This window comes from Bacillus rossius, chromosome 2 (genome assembly GCF_032445375.1).
Source record: "Bacillus rossius redtenbacheri isolate Brsri chromosome 2, Brsri_v3, whole genome shotgun sequence".
Classification (NCBI taxonomy): domain Eukaryota; kingdom Metazoa; phylum Arthropoda; class Insecta; order Phasmatodea; family Bacillidae; genus Bacillus; species Bacillus rossius.
In genome coordinates, this window is record NC_086331.1 from 100,900,326 (window position 1) to 100,919,900 (window position 19,575).

Genomic DNA, 19,575 nt, shown 5'->3' on the forward strand with positions numbered 1-19,575 from the left:
CTGTACAATTATCAAGGAATAACAAGATTTTCCTTTTTTTTTGGCCATTTTCTTATCAATATTTATGAGCCAGTTTTTGAAAATTGCAGAAGTCATCTATGCTTTTGTATTTGCTTCATATTGCAAAGGTAGTGATTTTCATCTTGAAAAACGAGGTTTTTTAGATTTGCAGATGACCAATGGTGAGAGTTTTTCTGTGCCTGACATGTTTGCTGCTAGCAGAATAGTCAAACGTTCCTTGCTATGCTTACCACCATGGCATTTATCATTTTTAAAAGTTAGAGTCTTATCAGTAAGACATTTAAAAAACAGCCCCGTTTCATCAGCATTAAAGATATTGTCAGGTTCGTAACCATGTAACAAATCTTGCAATTCACTTTTCCATTTGTTACAGGTTTCAATGTTGACACTTGCACTTTCCCCACAAACTTTTTTAAAAACAAGTTCATGTCTTCTTTTGAACTTTTCTAGCCATCCATTACTGGCCCTGTAATTAGCGAGTCCCAATGATTTAGAGTATGTTTCCGCTTTTTCTTGTAACAGTGGTCCACTAACACTGATATTTCGGCTCCAACACTGCTCAAACCATTTAAGTAAGTACTCCTCCATGCCTGGAAATTCTACAATTCGTCGTCTTTTGCAGGACAAACTTTGACCGTTTTGTATTTTTGTCATGATGTCTGATTCATTTTTTTTATTATTGTTGACAGAGTACTCATTGGCAGGCCAAATTGTTCAGCAGCATCTTTCTTCTTTTGACAGCTCTTCACAGCTTTGAGGACTTCCAATTTTTCAGCGAGACTCAAAGTTTTCAGTTTACGTTTCACAGCACTCATGTTTTAACAATTTTATTTGTAAACTGTTGTACAAATTTATGTGTAGCAGTCGTAACAGTCGACAACAAATGACTTGCTTCGCTAAAGTTCAAATGAAATCAAAAATAATAAAATTAAACACCTGACAACAAGCAAGCAAACACGTGAGTCATAAATTTGTGGTAATCCTATTTATTGTATACTCCTAAATTGATTTCTAAGAAACAATGGTGTACTTAAATTGTCGACAAATTCTTAAAGTCTGTAACTTATTTTTCTTCGAACTATAGAGGTAATAAGTTTCAAATAATCGAATTGTTAAGGTTGTAAAATAAAACATTGCTATGTTCGAGATACAGATGTCCAATTTAATTTTTCCAGTTATGGAGGGAAAATCTGTACCAAAATGGCTTGGAGGGACTCACTGATTAATTTCGACTAATAGAGGGTTGAGATTTCGAGCAACGGAGGTTTTGGGGCTTGAATGGAAGGGAACACAACATTTTTTTGAGTTTGGGAGGTTTTCGACTTATCGAGGTTCAACTTAAAGAGGTTCTTTGCTATTTAGGTTATGCACGGTTTGTTCAGCTTTCTCTTTTAAAATTCAGCCATTTGTGGGGATTCCATTACCATAAATATTTGTTGTTGGTTAAAAGCTTCACATTACTTTTAAATGTTTATTATGGAATTAAATAATTATTCAAAATTTTGAATGACCTTTTAAGTTACTATGAAAACCACACATTGGAGACCCTCAGAGGCCCTGGTGCAACCTATACAGTGTTTGCCTCTCTAATTATATTTTTTATTGGTAGTAGACATCTGTAGGAAGGCCCTTATGTATTAGCTCTATCATTACCAGTGGTGAAAATGGGTGGGAAAAATTAATGTTTGTAACAGATACCTTGAAACCCACACATTGGAGGTTCACAGAGAGACTGATGCTACCTGTATGGTGGTTTCTTCCTGAATTTTATTTTTTAATGGTAGACACCTGTAGGAAGGTCCTTAGGTCTATCGGCGTCATTGCACATTTTGATGTAAAAAATAAAAACCGCAACAGAATTTGACTTAGATGCGTAGAATTGCATAGGCTGTTGTTCCAATTTATCTGTACAATGATGCACCGGGCGGTAAATAGATCCAGCGGATAGAGCTAACAGCACAGTTAGCATTCTTGGTACTGGTGTTAACCTCTGCAGTTAGGTTTTTGCATTATTCTTAATTTAGCTTCAAGGGTATTACAAAATTTATAAATATTTTCAGTACAACTCTTTTTCGTAAATACATGTATCTAAATGTACCGGGTATTAAATATTTTATTTTTGGATTAACTCTGAATTTTACCATGATGGACTGGAAAAAAAAACCACCACGAATGTAATGGCTACCGATCACAGCTGTTTTGTTTACAGCAGTGAAGCGCCATAAACATGTTGGTCACGGATGACTGAAATCAATGCCATGTTAGAAAGTTTATAAACAAAATACATATATTAAAAATTACTGAGAAAGCACATGCTACAAATTCTCACCTTTTAAATAAACTTTTTATTGCAATAACACCATCACTCAGAAACAATTTTTTCCCTTCCAATCGCGTATACGATTTTCTGCGACGTTTTTTTACCAAAGGCATGAGTTTTCATTAGTTTTTATATCCTGAGCTTTTTAAAATCATTTTAGGTTTTTTTTTTCAGCAGGCGTAGATAATCACTACCGCAAACCTTCAGCAATCATTGCAATGTCTTCTTACAGAAAAACAAAATCACAACGCACAATCAACATGGAAGATGTTTGTCATTCCTTTAAGCAGTAGCAGGTCAACCAACCTTGGAGCTTGAAGGAACCTGTGTATTATCTTTGAATATATATACTGTATAGAAGTCGCGAGTGGATAGGATTTACTCTACTTTTTCAGAAGCGTATGATGAGCAGCTTGGGAACTTCACCGCTGCAGTGCGCTGCCGTAACGCCCTGTATGGTCTTAGTTGTTATTTACACGTTAGAGCGCAGCTCTGTCGCCCGCTGTCATTCCCCGCACCCCCCATCTATCATTCACTGCAGCTCAAGGTCGTTCAACGGGAGGGGGAAGGGGTGTTTGAAGAGTTCGACACTTGTCCGCTAGGGACCACCACAAGTCGATGCCCTAGAGATGGTGGCGATTGCGGCGGTGAATTAACCAACTACCTCAAAACCGTATTAGAAATTTTAACCTGGGCTGGCGACTTCTATACAGTATATATGTTCAAAGGTATTATGCAGCATTGCCATGTGGTGTTGTCAAGTTTTGAATAAGCCTCGTACCATGATTTTTCAACACACGTTTTACGAAAAATTGTGCACAATTTATAGGTAAATATTGTATAAGTCTGGCTAAAAACAGAAATCATAGCAATCCGAGTAAACTAAAATGTTCATCATTACGTCCACCATATAAAATTTGTACCACAGTGCTCAACAAACAATGAAACTGAATTAGCTCCTCATATTGCTGTACAGGTTACATCACGTGTCATGCATTCAGGTCAACGAATGGCTAATGGTTATTTTTGTTGTTTATTCGACAGATGTTAGGCCTCCAATGAGGGAAATGGTGTACAGATGGAACAGCCTAACAAAGGATACGAATGCAAGCAGATGATTGGTCAAAAAATATATCGTAACAGCATGCTGCGTGCGGCAAATGTTTTGAAGGTCGTTTGTTATTGTTTTGAAACAATTGTCTAAAAGTCTAACCATTGTCTTAAAGTTTAACCATAAACAATGTTTAAGAGTGTAGAGATAAACTTTATCACATTATTTTATTCCTGAAATAATGAACATTATATGCGGTAAGCATTTATAAACGCTAACGTTTTGAATGGGAAAAATTAACATAAGGATATTTGGAAGTGATCAAGGGAATAATTATTTAAACATTATAAACGGAAAAATTTATTATGCGGGAACGTCTTAAACGAGTTTTACTATAACATTAACTTTTAATTACTCATCCAGTACTTTTAAAAGCCTTGACACTCCATTTATCACTAGTGATTTTTTTCTTTTTGGAGAAACACTATTACCATGGCTTAATTAACTGTATTTTGAAGTATGTTATATTGTGTTTCTATTTTAAAACTACAGTATCTTTATTCAAAATAGTTTATTATTTTCTAAACACTTTTTTCACAACTTTTGCGAGCTGCTGTCTGTTGCCATAAATTTATGAATAATATGTCAGTCGGTGTTGTTGCTGTACAATTCACCATAAAATCCAAAGCTACGAGGGTTTTCTTTTCAACCTCCGATCAGCTGTAATAAAAAAACGGGAATGAATTGGGAAATTATTTTAATGTCAAAAGAAACGTACATCTTTACCCTATTTTTCCACATAATCACCGTGCAGATTGAGGCATTTGTCGTACCGATCCACCAGCTTTCCAATACCCTCTGCATAAAATGATGCCTCCTGCCTATTCAGCCACGTTTTAACAGTGCTCTGCAGTTCATCATTGGTGTTGAAGCGTCGTCCTCCAAGCCACTTTTTCAACGTGGGGAAAAGGTGATAGTCACTCGGTGCCAAATCCGGACTGTAAGGAGGGTGATCAAACACAACTGAGGTGTGAGTTGGTCGCTCCACATGGTTGGTGGAAGGGGGTAAACACTACGAGACGTGTCGATTCGTGTACGAGCGATTAGGGTATCTATTAATGGGCATGCCATGGAGAAATGAAACTGTAATCACACTGCAGGGCACTGTTAAAACGTGGCTGAATAGGCAGGAGGCATCATTTTATGCAGAGGGTATTGGAAAGCTGGTGCATCGGTACGACAAATGCCTCAATCTGCACGGTGATTATGTGGAAAAATAGAGTAAAGATGTACGTTTCTTTTGACATTAAAATAATTTCCCAATTCATTCCCGTTTTTTTATTACAGCCGATCGGAGGTTGAAAAAAAAATAACCCTCGTACCTCCCAGAACAAATGTAATGTAGGTGCAATGTGCTACCACAATCAGCAGGATGCATGAAAATTTTGTCCTGGTAGAAAAAGTGGGAAGTTGTGTCCTCAACAGAATGGGTGGAAAAATTGTGCCCCGTGATGTTTGTTGTTCCTATCTCTGTGATGTTTTTTCTCCCCTCACCTTCCTTTGTGACTCACTCCACATGACTTTCAACCGTATACTTTGGTTACCCTCATTTCCAAGGGTGCCGGTAAGTTGGATCAATGTATATTTTGTGATGGATCAATTGACTATAACTGAGACAGAGAAAGGCAAGCAGTCTGCTATGGTGAAAGGATATAAGTATAGAATTATGAAGAATACAAATATGAAAATGACTTGGCTTTGTATTCAAGAGAAGAGAGAGAATTGTGGATGACAGTTAATGACAAAAGGGCACAAAATTATTTGTGCAACCAATCACAAATGAAAATCAGATGTCACCAAAACAGAAGTCTAAATTCAGCGAGCGGCAGCTAAGAAGAAGCAAGAGAAGGAAAAAGCCCATCTCTGAGCTCTACCAAGAAGAAATGGTTCCTCTGTTTAATCAAGGATTCGTCCTCGTGACATAAGTGCAGCTTCAAACGTAGCTTAAACTCTGTGAGACGGCAAACACAAGATCAACGCGAACCGTAATCTATGGAGAACATTGTTTTGTCTGATGATGACAGAAAATGTTTCCTTTTAATATATGAAGGAGTCGAATAGAGGCACATAAATTTTATAGTCACAAGCAGTTACATGGACGGGACTTTCAAATCACCCAGCTCTCAAAATTCATGCATATTCCAGCAGTACAGAGAGCCAGACGAACATTGCTCCAGTAGCATTTGCTTACCTGCTTAACCAAAAAAGGGAAATGTACAACTTACTTTTTTTTTTGTAAAAAAAAATATTTTTACTGGAATGGAATCTGCAAATAATCATTATCGACTTCCAAGATGCCTGCATTTCTTTGCTTGTTTCAAACTTCCCGTCTAGCACCGTAAAAGAGTGCAATTTCTATTTCAAACTGTGTTTTTGGCGCAAGGTTCAATACCGGCGATTGGTGCAGGACTACAAGAATGATGAAAAACTAAGATTTCACGTACACATTTGTAGTGCTCTGGCAATGATACTCCGCGAGTACGTTGAAGATGTATGGCTCCAAATCCACAGTAAGGTGTGAGGAAGAGACACTAACTGAGTACTTTGACTATTTTGTGCACCAATAGCTGCAAAATCCAAACATTCCTGTTGATATCTGGCACTGTGGAGATACAAAGCATCGAAAAAACAACACTGTCGAAGGTTGGAATCACAAGCATAAGTACAAGGTTCGTCTTGACCCAAATTCTACACCCTTCTGAAGTGAAGCAGAAAGCAAAATACATAGGTTAAAAATACGATAGGGCTACTCTTGGTTCGGAAACTTCAAAGAGGAAGCGACTGTACATAAAACTGGACAAGAAGATTGCCAGTTTTGTATACATACTAGCTGCCCGACCCGGCTTCGCACGGCTATACTAATGGAAAAAAATTAAGCCACATCTCCCATTTACAGTAATGGTAAATAAAAAAAATTCAGTGAAAATTTATTACAATGCTGTATAATGTACCGGAGAGAAAATGAATAGCACCGATGGTTTCCCGACTCGTGCACGCAACGTACAACTGATGTACCCGTACTTCGCTACGGCAGTCTACAGGCAGATCACTCTTGCGCCGATTATTATACATGCCCCTCCTTGTGGGTACGCCACTGCCGCGTGATGCCCGTTGCCATGGAGACGCAGAAGGCATGAACAATGCAAAATCCTGTTCTCATGCAGATAAAGTACCCACTGTTGCCTGGTTTTAACCACCCATGGGATCTAATTTTCGGAAAATGTCATCCTGCATAACATAAGGAACATTACTGTGAAGTTTCAAGTCTGTAAAATATATATACAGTAGAGCACCCCTCAACCGGAATCATTGGGGGGAGGTCTATTCCGGTTATGGAAAAATTCCGGGTAAGGGGAGTTGCGGTAGGGCCGGCCTCCGGGCCCGTTGAATGACCTTCATTTATGCAAGCTGGCAGGCATGTGTTTCTTATCTCTGTCGGTGGGTGCGTGTGTGAGCGAAGAGGACGATGAAGAGGGTTCGGGGGAGGTAGTACGACTACAGCTGCAGTGTTGTGTTACTTCTGTGTTGACGTGCTAGTGATTCACACTTCCTGGAGAGTGTATAGTCACTGCCACTCACAGTTTACATTTCACATACACAAGAATAACACTTCAAGCATCTCGTTTAAAAACACAGAGATAGAGAAATACAGGTAAATGTAGACTGTTTAACCATATATTAACGTATAAATATGTACATAATACATATTTGTACACTAAATTATTGTCTACAAACTGAAAGCATCACACATTGGAAGTAAATTTTACTCGCTATCACGTGTGTCAGCGTGTGTAGTGGGAGTCGGTGTACATTCTCGGGCCGGCCGGAATTTTCCGTTTACTTGACATAGTGAAACAATAAAACTACTTATAGCATAAACATCTTTATAGTAATTCACGTCCGACGCGAAAACCAGCGGTGTATTTACGCAATGCGCGGGAAAGACTGGCTATAATTAGCTCTCTGACAGACGTGCGCGCGCGCGCGCGCGTGCCTACAAGACATGTACAGTCAGGCACAAGCAAAAAAACCTCGTTCCAGTGCGGAAATGTTTTGGAGATGTTTTGTAATGTAGTATTTTTTTTTTGAAAATTAGTTCCGGATATCGGGAGTTCCTTTTGTGGGAATTACGGTTGAGGGGTGCTCTACTGTACTTGAAAAAAAGGGCAATAAAAAAACAAATTAAACACAGAGAGAGGAAAAAAAACAATAGTTTAGGTTTACGATTTAAAGTGATAAAAAGTATTTAAATACTAATTGAACTCTTATGAGGGTACTGATTGCTTCGTTGTTAATATCACACGGGTGTTTTTTACTTGTATGGGAAAATTAAGAATGATAAGGCATCTAGTGCGTGGCAACAATGTTAATAGGCAATAGGAAATAAACTTATAGCACCTGCGGCATTGTCAACACACACTTTGTACGTGTACTGCATGTTGTATCTAACCCCCTCCAACGCATTTGATTCTAAATTGGACTTTTAGTAAGGATCCCTAATGTTATTGATAATTTAATATAGCCTATAGCCTTCCTCGATAAATGTACTATCCAACACTGAAAGAATTTTTCAAATCGGACCAGTGGTTCCTGAGATTAGCGCGTTCAAACAAACAAACAAACTCTTCAGCTTTATAATATTAGTATAGATACAATAAGTATGCCCAAGGACCTCGCCAAGTGTTTGAAGTCTCTTGCCTTCATTCAAAAAATGGAATGTAAAAACAAGTGTAACAAAAATATTAAACAAAAAATAAAAACATTTTACTGATAGACATCTCTAGATTCTAAACTGAGAATAATAACTAACTCTAGATTTACGTATGTTGGAACTGCAGTCACAAGCCATATAAAAATAAGCGTAGCAAAAATGTTCAAGCAATAAATAAATAAAATAAAAAAATAAAAATGATACTGACACATCCGGCTTCTTAACTGAACATAATATCTGACTATATTTTCATATGTTGGAATGGTCAGACGGCAGTAACAAGTTATTAAATTATCCCACTGTCTGTGCGAGGGTGCAATTTTCGTGGGTGAGATTTTCCAGCTACTGCAGTGTGCTGCTGTTATTCTTATAGGGGTGCAATTATCACACTTTATATGCGAAGGTGGACAACTTGTGACTCATAAACAGTGACTAGTGGAGAGTGGGGTGAGGGAGGTGGATGAATAATTTCCTGAGTATCACACTTCCCTCTCCAAAAGTCGAGCATCATGTCTTTGCTGGTTTTAAACCTTGCTTGCATGTCATGTGGTTATCATCTTGTTTATCCTTTAAGTACAATAAAGCATTTTTCTTTTTCTTTATTTTTTTTCCTTCATGACCATTTATATTAATCAGAGTTTCAAGAAGAGCAGAGTTTGTTTATTTCTTAGGATTTATTGTATTCTCCCTGTTGAGAGAGTGGCTTGCCTAGAAAATTTCTACAATTGGTAGACTTGTTAAAGCATCAAATACATCTTCATGGATGAGTATTAAATATAATCAGTAGCTGCCTTGTTCTCATGTTAGTATAAGTAATATAAGATATATTTGGTGTCAATTTACATTACTCAAAGACTGGTCGTAGTGAATAATTAAAAGTAATCTGTGGAAATTTTAGAATTGTATAAGCTAGTGTCTGAATGCATATTTTGTTCATAATTTACTAGCAATAGAATAAACAAAATAATAAGTTGTGTGCAGTTACTGAAATAAGTAAAAGTAGTTGCTAAAAAAATTATTTTTGATACCTAATTCCTTGTGTTTCAACATGAAATCATTTTCATGCAGATGGAGACATTTCACACCCACCTTGCAGTCTTGTATTTGGAGAAAGTGGCTCAACTGAAACAACAGGGAGATGGAGAAAGTGTGAATGACGTGCGGCAAAAGCTGCAAGGTCTGTTGCAGTCTTCAAACCTGTATCGTGCTCATTTGCTACTAAATAAGATGCAAGAAGCAGAACTGCACAAAGAAACAGCTATTCTTTATGGAAAGGTAGTTCTTCAGATATTTTTTAATGCTGCTGAATTTTTAGATTCCATTTTTATATATGAACCTTTTTAATTTCATATCAAACCAAATATTTGTTCATGTTACCGTGGAAATGTTTGTACTGTGTTATTTCAACTTTCTATCAATAAACAGAAAATCATGAGGCATTAATTACTGTGCAGTTAGATTCTATAAATCTATCTTTAGTGACTTGCTTTGTCACTAGGTCTGTGCTTGGTACTGTACTTAACTGTCTCTTGAAGTTGACTGAGCACCCATTGAGTGAAACTGCCCAGACTGACACAGTTGAGGCAGACAACAGTGCGCCAAGCTGGTAGTCGTGTACCTTCATTATCCTATTAAATTGCAGTGGGACCCTCAGTGCGTGGATCACACCACACCTGCTCTCTCGCAGGACAGCATGAGATCTGTATTTTCTTGCTCTGCACTTGCCAGTTATTGGCAAGAGGGTTCTTTCTCCAAGATAGCTTCGAATCACGATGCTTTTTTTGTGTTGTCATTGTCTCCAAAATTTCTTTTACTTAATAATTGTTAGGGACTCTTAAGCTATGGACTTAAAGGCTCAGTCTTACACACCGTTTTGATTTTTAAAATTTTTTCATCATTACGTTTATTTAAGGACTAGGTCTAAAATTTTAATTAAATAATAAAAATTGCATAAGCCTTTGCAATTATTATCACTTGTGCAACTTCTTACACCCATTGTATTACATTAAGTGAACATCTGTTAAAAATATTTGTGATAGAAAAACAAATCGAAGGGAGGTATTGAGTTAAAATTTTTAGTAATAACCATTAATTAATAGTAATGACGAAACATAGCTTATGAGACTGAGCCTTAATTATTATCTTTAACGTCGAGCATTTCCCAAATTTTCTTAGGTTTTCTCAGTACCCACCTATTTAGACCTCTCTTCACACCGGAGTTTTCTCACCTGCTAAATGATTAGTGGCTGATGCTGACCTAAAGGCACTATACTTTGATATTTGAGACATACTGTCTCCATGCTTGCTTTGCACTTCCTGTGAGCTTCTTCCCGGTTCTGCTCAGCACTTGTAATATTTGCAGGCCTTCAATTCAATTTAAAAAGCATATTTAAATTAATTTCGTTTATTTACATATAGTCATGCTTTCTATTTTTGTGAAATTACAAACATGATGCTTTTTCAAAGCATATTGTTTATAAGTATATAATATTATAAAATTATTAGGAACTGTACGGTATTTATTAATGCAGCATATTTTATGGTCACATTTATTTTATAAAGCTTCATGCATATTACATACTAATTGAGAATTTATTTCTAATATAGTTGGAGGTAGACTGGCATACAAATATGAAATATTTTAGAAATTATATTAAAATTTAAATGTAAACCTGCAACATATTGCTACCAGCTAAAATAAAAATTGGGATCATTTTGAATGTGGGTCAGTTTTGCTGACTGCTCAACCAAACATATTTTTTCTGTTAGCTTGATTCATAAACAGTGGTCACAAAAATGAACAATTTTTAAAATTGTAATTTTTGTACTTTAGCTGGAAGAACATGAGAAAGCCCTGGACATTCTGGTGTACCAGCTGAAAGATTTTAAAGCAGCAGAAGAATATTGTATTAATAATGTGAAAGGGAAAGATGTGAAATACAAACACAAGCTGTACTTTATGCTGCTTTCTGTGTATCTCAACCCAACAGTGAAGTGAGTAAAGCCCTCTGCTTTCTTTTCCCTAAGTCTCTCAGCTGTTTTTGCTTGCAATGTTTTTATCTGTTAATTTTGTCAACTGAATTAAGAATGTACTTTTGTGAACTTTTGATTTCTCATGTAATGTCTTGAGAAAATGTTGATAACTTTTTAAAACAATAATTGTTCAGTATTTGAAATTTTATGTGTAAGGGCTAACAGGTTATCCAATTTGATCATACTGAGGCAGAAACCTTTAAGCTTTCACTTAACAATAACAGCTGTTTACATCAGAAGTTAGTTTTATTAAAGTGGATATTAAATGTGTCAATATAACAATATCTGTATAGGTATTCTGGAAAAACTATAGAAGTTGGTTAAGTCCTGCTGAGAAACCCACCACATCAAACAGCTTGCCAAATAATGTAGACAGTGTAAATATCGCTTATCAGCTGCCCTGTGGGATTAGTATCTAGTGATGTGATACTTCACCAACTCATAAACTGTTTACACTGTACAAGACCACTGTTCTTTGTAATAAATACATTTTAATCATTGTAATGTGTCAACTATTTGTAACACTCTTCACATTCTGAATCATTGGTGTGAATATTTTATTCATATGTTCTTAAATGAACTTTGCCAAACACAGACATTTAAAAAAATCTTTTTTTTCCCAGTTGTTAGGCTATATAATAGTTTTGAGGTAAACTATTTATACTCAAAGGTATCATTGTTTGTCAAGCATAGAATGGGTTGGATAAAATGTGTAAAACTGTTTTGAAAATATTCTGCATGTCAAACATAGTGCAGGACATAACAACTTTGGGGTATTGCAAGCCAATTGTACTAAAATAAAGCTAACTAAAATGATTGTGTGCATGTTTATGTGATGTAAAATAGTGATTAGGAATTTGAGTTTCCTCAGAAGATTCACCCATGACGAACTCTGTGTTTTTGTGATGTTATCTATCATCACTATGCTCCTTTAGCTATCATAGTAATTATTATTTAATTGATTATCAAAACTATGTTGATAATTTAACTGTTTTTCATGTTCAAATTTTGTGAATATTCTTAACCCAGTTCATCCCAAGAATAGTAAGATTTTTCATGCTGCTTTTGTTAATAGCTTTTCAAAAGATTATATATATTTTTTCTGTGTACTTGCAATAGAAATAATGATTCAAGTCGGATAAAAATTGGAAAATTATTTTAAACTATACATTTTTTGTCCACAGTTTAAAGCAATTTTTAGATTTCCCTAAATCACCCATGTTGTGATGTTAAGCCCTTTACACTTGGGAAACTAGTTGGCTAGTATTGTATTTTTTTCTATCCTAGCTCATTTTGCATTAACCATTATGTTGTTGAAAAATAGAAATCACTTTAAACTATTATATGTTGTGTTTTGCATTAGTAGCAAAAAGCATCAAAATAAGCTTTATTGCATGTAGCAGCACTGTGCAGCATAGAACTGCTAGTACTTGTTAACCCATACAAAGTGATACTTGCATTAAAGCAGATACAGCTTAGAATCCTAGTCTGGCATCGTGACGTAGTTTTTCTAGGTTGAAGTATCGTGGTGGGGGCAGGCAAGGTACCTCACACTCCACCTCACCCTCAGCACTATACCAACAGCGTGCAAAGACAAATAACCCTTTCTGTTAGGGGCACACAGAATGTAATGTGTGGTAAACTAATCATGAACAAGAAAGCAAAAGGCAAAATTAGAAAAAATATAGTATCGAATTTATTCAAATTATTAGAATCCAATAAAATCAGATTCAAAAATATAGATAGTACAGATGCTAACAAGATTATATATATATATGCGTAAATAAGTGTATTATACAATCCATTAATATTCTGACAAAAGGACACTATAATAAGAACCTTTATAGCACATAAGAAAAAGACGACGCATATATGATCCAGTAAGTGCCAAGAGGCTTAGTTACGTTACATTTAACCTTCTCCAAAGAGGTGTGTTTAAGGGCACTATGGCACAATGACACCATTAATTTTAAAACAAAATATAAAATACTGTAAAAATAAGATTACCGCAGTACATACTATTCTCAGATATGGTATTATGTACACGTGCATGCCCATTCAATAGCAGTTTACAATACCCATGTGGGTGAGTACATGAGCCCTCAAACAAATAGGTAAAACCGTTGATTCTAATAGGGCGTAAGTAACAGTGCTTGAACACATCAATATGTTTATATAAAATGTAATAATTACAAAAGAAACGTGCTGTCTGTCCGGGCGTGGAGCTGCGTAACAAGGATCACTGAACACAGAACCTTAAGGATGAGAAATGCGCGACCAAGTTAAAAAAAAAAGGAGTCTAATTAGCATACACGAAAAAGTAAGCAAGCTATACAATGGGATCCGCAAGTCACCACTAACGCAGCTATAAAGTAGTACAACGGCCACGCCCGCCGTCAAAGGGCAATCAGAAACTCAGTGTCAAAACTAAAGCAAATTTAGTACGCATGGCCACAAATTACCAAACGTCAAAAAGTAAGCTACCGACCAGAAAATGAAGCTTGCCATCGTCAGGATGGCCGAAGTCGCAGCACCACCGACGAAACCGCCAACCCGAACAGAACAGCCCGAGCTGATGCTAAAACCAGAGCTATACACCCAAGCTAGAGGGCACTAGTGTAGCAATCAGTAGGCCTGGAGAGGGGAGGAGCCTACGTCACGCATACGTCAGAAAGGAAGGCGGGAGGGGAACTCAAGGGGGAGGGGAGGAGCCGGCGGGCGCTGACGTGGTAAGGCGCACGCTTCAAATTTTTTCAAAAAATTCCCTGACAGTTGTTATTCATTCCCTTCCCTCCATAAAAATTTTCATTTTGAAAATTATTTCCTAAAATTCAATCATTATTTTCTAACCCTACTGTAACAATATTTTCATATCTGAATGTACTAATGTGAAGTCTGTTTGTGAAATTTGACATGTTGTAGGTATTTGTTTAAAAATCCAGTAAATGCAAAAAGTTTTTCAAAATTTTCAAAATTTTATAATATTTGTTGTAATGTAGGCTAATGTTTTAAACTGACTCTGAAAGTTGAAAATAAAATTATTTGACAGGAAATCTAATGACCTTTCAAATAGTGTAATTGAATTTTTTTGTAGCTTAAGTATAAGAATTTGTTGTACTTGATCATAATATCTTTTGTCTAGGGATGTGGAACAAGACGGGTGTATATTTCAAGCTTTGGACATAATGAATAATAAGCCACTAGAATTTAATGCAAATGAAGTAGTGAAAATTCTCCCTGAACCATGGTCAGTTGCAGCTGTTGACGTTTTTCTGCACAGCAGCTTGAGGAATGCACTGCATGAGGTTTGTTATACAATTAACTGCTGGGGAATATGGTTGTTGGGGACTGGTGTTCATGTGTAATGGTGTTGAGAATGACTGAATAATAGTCATCCTAGCTTCTCAACTGTTTTCCTTACACCGTAGGGATTATAAGAAATGACAGTAAGTGCAAGGTACAAGTAAGCACACTATTTTATTACATATTACCATACTCCCAAATTGGGTTATAATTAAAATTCTTTCTCTAGTGTGCATCCTATACCAATGCACAGTGCTATATGTCGCCGCTAATCTGCGAGTTGCCAGCGTATTGCGCCTACTTCACATTAGGCACTGAAATGAAAAGGGTAATGATAACACAGTAGTAAGAAATATGAATCACAGAAAATAGTACCTATGCAAGCTCTGATATGCTAATTTACCTAAGAATAGAATTTAACTTATAATATGTATAAAAAAATGCATGTCGCTTATGACATATGGACTGTCGTTCGAGTTCAGTTCACAATGGCGACCTAAACTAAGAGTCCTGAAACAGTTAAGTTCTTTGAATAGGAAATATTGCTTTAAAGTTTTAAATAGAAAATATTCATATCATAATAATAAAAGTTGCTTTAAGGCCCAGCTTTCTCAGCAGAAGAAGCTGCCGATGATTGCGGAAATAGCTATTTGCAATTTTCCCTAGTTTTCGCTCTTGACCAGCAACTGTCCCATGGTGGTGGTGCTGCTGGTTGGTGCAGCAACGGTGCAGTCTGGTTGCTCACGGCTTGTTCCACTTGTTCTCCCGGTCCGGATGCTGTCGCTGAAGACAGCTGTGGAGCCCCAGTTGAAACTGCTGTTCACTTGTCCTCTCACTGCCCTTCTCCAAGATGAGTTGATACACCTGGAATGGCTGTCTCAATTACCTTGGAGAACTTCCTCTGGAAACCTTATGATCGTGAAATCGTGCTGTAACTGATTTTGCTGTCAAAGTGTGTGAGTTATGTTCAGCATAAGTTTCTCGTCAAGTCCATGTATGTCACCACCGAGCTGCCCCGCCTGTTGCAAAGCCGCGCCATTGTAGTGGTTCCTCACCATGCAACTATCACTTGCAGCATGCGAACGAGTCTACGATGAAGTGCTTGTCTACTCTCATCGTGCTTACGTTGCGTACGTACTTAGCCCTGGTTTGTGCCTTAGGGCGGGCGGTGATGTTTGGGCGATCAGCCGGCTGGTGACAGCGTGGAGGGCATCTAGCGCACCCTTGTAAAACGTGCTTTCTTTTCTGGTGGTTCAGCGTCACTGCAGTTGATTCTGGCTGTCTATCTCTTTGCAGCCCTTGAGGCCGGGTACTACTTGGCTCCGGCGGCTATGCCGATGGGCCAGTCAGAGCGCTGGTTTTGAAAAATGCCACACTGTGGACTTTTTTGGCAGGTTGCGGACACAGGGATACAACTGTGAAGTTTTGCTGGCTGCCTACTGCTTAGGCGTGCAGCAATTATTGACCATGCTCATCGGTGCCCGCATTATAGGAACTGTGCTGCCATTCGTGTCACTGTGACGGTGTGCTTGATACAGGGGACCGTTCACACCATAACATGGTTTCTTAATACATAGTTTAGATTGACTATGTATTCAACCATTTCTTAATGGCATTACTTTGCCCTCATTCGGAGGTGTCAAACTCTAAATTGGCATGCAGGCCATTTAACAGAAACAAGAGAGCATGTGACGGGCTGCCAATCAACCCAGAAAATTTCAATTGATTGATTTTATTGAAACTGATACATGATTATTTATATAAATTTTATTTAATTTTATAATTGAAATTTAAATAAAATATAGTACCAAAACAATGTATTTAATGAGACAGGTGACCAGATTAGAATAGGTGTACACTACCGAAGCATGGAATTAAATGGCTTGTATTGGCGAATAGCATAACAAAAATTATATTTTCTTGGAAGTTTGACATCCGGTGAACTGATTTTTTGGCTTGATACAACTCTCAATGCATTTTTTAAATGTTTCTATGTAAGATAACATCTGATTTTATTGATATCTTTAAATAAACTCTTCTGCTTGGACAGTTAACTTCTAAAAGCCATGTTTCACAATTTTTGCTAATCAGTGTGGTAATTTATCAAAATCCGAGTGAAAATGATTTAAGTCATAGAGATATTGAATTACACACCGTAAAGAGGAAAGCACAAACTATTTTTAGTGGTAACATTAAATTCAATACAATTTTTACAAAATTGAGGGATCCACTTTGACAAGAAATAAAAATAAATTTAGTTTTCTGAAGCATTTTGTTGAGTCATAATTTGTTGACTTTTTACTTCTTAACTTATTGTTAGGTAAATTATTCATAAGGAAAGTAGTTCATATGATAGTTGACATATGGCAGGAGAAGACTGGAAATGGCAAAAATTAACACTTTCAAGATTTGTGGCATAGCTTCCTCTCTCACTAGACCTTTTAATTTAATAAAATTGTTTGAGTTGAGACCTTTTTAAAAATTAAGTTTGTCCAGTAATAACGGGTCTATACTTAAAATTAAAATGAATAAAAAGTACATTTTATTTATTATATTTATTGTCAGTAATTTTGCCACTGACCTGTATAGTTAAACTTTTGATTACTTTGATAGTTTCTTTTTAAGGTATTTTGATGTATATATATATATATGGATAATTCTGCATTCTGTATCTTACTAAGGAATAATATCATCTCTTGACTTAGGTCTAACAACAATTTAAATCAGAGCAATAGATGTGCTGAATAACTGAAAACAAATGTTTCCTTGTATAATAAAAGGTTAACGGATAGTTGTCAGTAGCACCAACAGAGTGAAGTGCAATGCTTGTTCATTGCATCGCTTGCTAGTTGTGTAGAGCGTGCAAGTACAGTGATGCCACATTGTCAATATTTTGTAGATTGAAATCGCTGAAAGTGGTGACATAGTGTGTGCAATTTGTACAATTATTCGCAATGGGCAAGAGAAAGCGAATTAAAGATCTTTGTCGATTTCTTCATACTGAAGGAGATAGAAAACAAATGACATTTCTGCAAATTTACCTATAGCAGAAAACAACCCAAATGCACAAGAAACTGAACTTTGGGGAATTTCACCACAGTAGACTACTTCTTAAGTTAAAATGGGTTTCATTTTATAATGTGTAACCCCTACTATGAGTAGAATATTGCTACCGCAAAGGGGGCTGAAGTGTTCGTCGAAGTTTAGGGCGCCACCACATGTACAATGGGCATGTGGACCTGGCTACTCTGTTCTGAGGGCCGTGACGTAGCCCGTGTGTGGCGAGGCCCGTTTCCCCCTGTAACACTAAAAACCTCCGAAAAACGATGACAGGTGCATGAAGCTCCTTCCTCTCGCAGCGCTCGCGACTCACTGACCGTTCGTCCTCGCTCAGCAACTCTCGGGAGCGGAGCACTGATGTCACATTGGCGGGCGCGGGCCGACGCATGCACGCACACACACTTCGGCGGGCGGTCGTAGAGGGTGGTGGTGGAAGGAGGGGGCTCGCAGCGTTTAAGGGGAGAGGTGGTGGCACATCGGGCTCAGAAGGGCGCAACCCGGGATGATGTCAATGTCATATAAAAAGTTCAAAGTATCAAATATCTGAAATATTTTTTAAAAATATTCTGCAAACACTACTCAGGTTACGGTTGAAAGGTAACAGGGAGCGACATTACTTAGGGCTTTCATAAATGAGTACCATTGCTTTATTTTGTTTCCACATTAAAACTTTACCCAGCAAAATATGTGTGACAAAGTGCACTATGAGTAATATTCAAATTAAATGCTTACAGCATACATACAAATAAATGACTTAAATTAAAATGTTTCTCTAAAGTCTCTGTACAAATGTTCTCTTTATTTAAGCTGTGGGGAGTACCGTATAGTCTTAAGGTTGTTCCAGTGGTCCAAAAAACGTCCCCACTTCCGAATGACTTCAAACTGATACATCACTCAAAATAGCATAAAAACTGATCACTAAACACCCTAAGAGCACTGTATAAGACTCTGGGTCTCGCCGCTGAGCGCTCAGTCGCCTGAGGGCCTTCGAAGGGGGAGGTTGTGTCGCTCGGCTCCTGAACAGCGGGAGGTTGACGCGCGTAAGAATGTCGCCCCTGTAGCTCCAAGCGGGGGTTTAGCTAACTGTTTGTAGGCTGGCAGCAGGTAGGATGGAGGGGGCGGAAGAAACAGCTGGGATATCAGAACCAGAACTCACTCCTCGCCGGGTCGTATTCGCCTGGTGTCCGCCAGGCTTTTTGTGCCAGCACGAAGCGTAGCTTCGCGTGTTCATGCTAAGCAATGCCGTACTTTCACAGTGAATAATATGGCTGCCATTTAATATACTTTCTCAATTATCTTTCTTGTTGCTTCATACACATGCCGATACTTATGTATATCACATGTACTCTCCCATACGCATAAAAATAACTTATATAGGTGTAAACTTTCTTAGCTTTTTGTCTGTATTCAACGTTAAAGTATATCAATATGTTTATAGATTGAACAATGATTGCGGAAACAAATTTTATAGTTCTCAAATATTTTGGTATAAGGTATTGCATTTTATAACTCAAAGACACAATGCATATGCAGTGCATATTTCTTTTAAGACTGGCGTATTTATCTAAAAAGACATGGTAGATCAAACCGTTCCATTATATAAGAAGAAATAAAATTGATCCAATATCAAAATTACTCAGATCACCATTATGTTATTTCTGCATCAAATTATTAACAAATTATTCCTCAAAAGTAACATATAAAATACAAAATCCTGGAAACACCATCAACAAAGTACAATGGCCACTGGCAATGAAACCTAAAATAATTAGATCACAGAAAAACATCAAACAATATTTGCAAAACAGAGAACGCAATTTTTAAATATGTGAAAAAATTATTTCAGTTATTTTTTAGCATAAACAATTAAAATGATTACTATATTAATTTAAATATTAAATTGAGGAAGATGGCGCAACTCCGCCAATCACAGAGGGAGAAAAGGAAGAGACAAAACACTTTTCATACACAAATACATTGGTTGTTACAAAATATGGATGAAATTACTGTCTCCCT

General features: G+C 37.0%; 1 protein-coding gene across 3 annotated transcripts in view; it reads left to right on the forward strand.

Moving 5' to 3' along the window:
• The window catches only part of LOC134529519 (transforming growth factor-beta receptor-associated protein 1 homolog), a 95,642-nt gene that overhangs the window by 58,341 nt on the left and 17,726 nt on the right, over positions 1–19,575 (forward strand). For 2 of the 3 annotated variants that reach the window (XM_063363692.1, XM_063363693.1), the window contains exons 11-13: positions 9,232–9,438; positions 10,997–11,157; positions 14,339–14,501. In XM_063363692.1, the coding sequence (XP_063219762.1) occupies positions 9,232–9,438; positions 10,997–11,157; positions 14,339–14,501 (531 nt within the window). The remainder of the gene's footprint in view (positions 1–9,231; positions 9,439–10,996; positions 11,158–14,338; positions 14,502–19,575) is intronic. The other variant, XM_063363694.1, reaches the window with a different exon arrangement.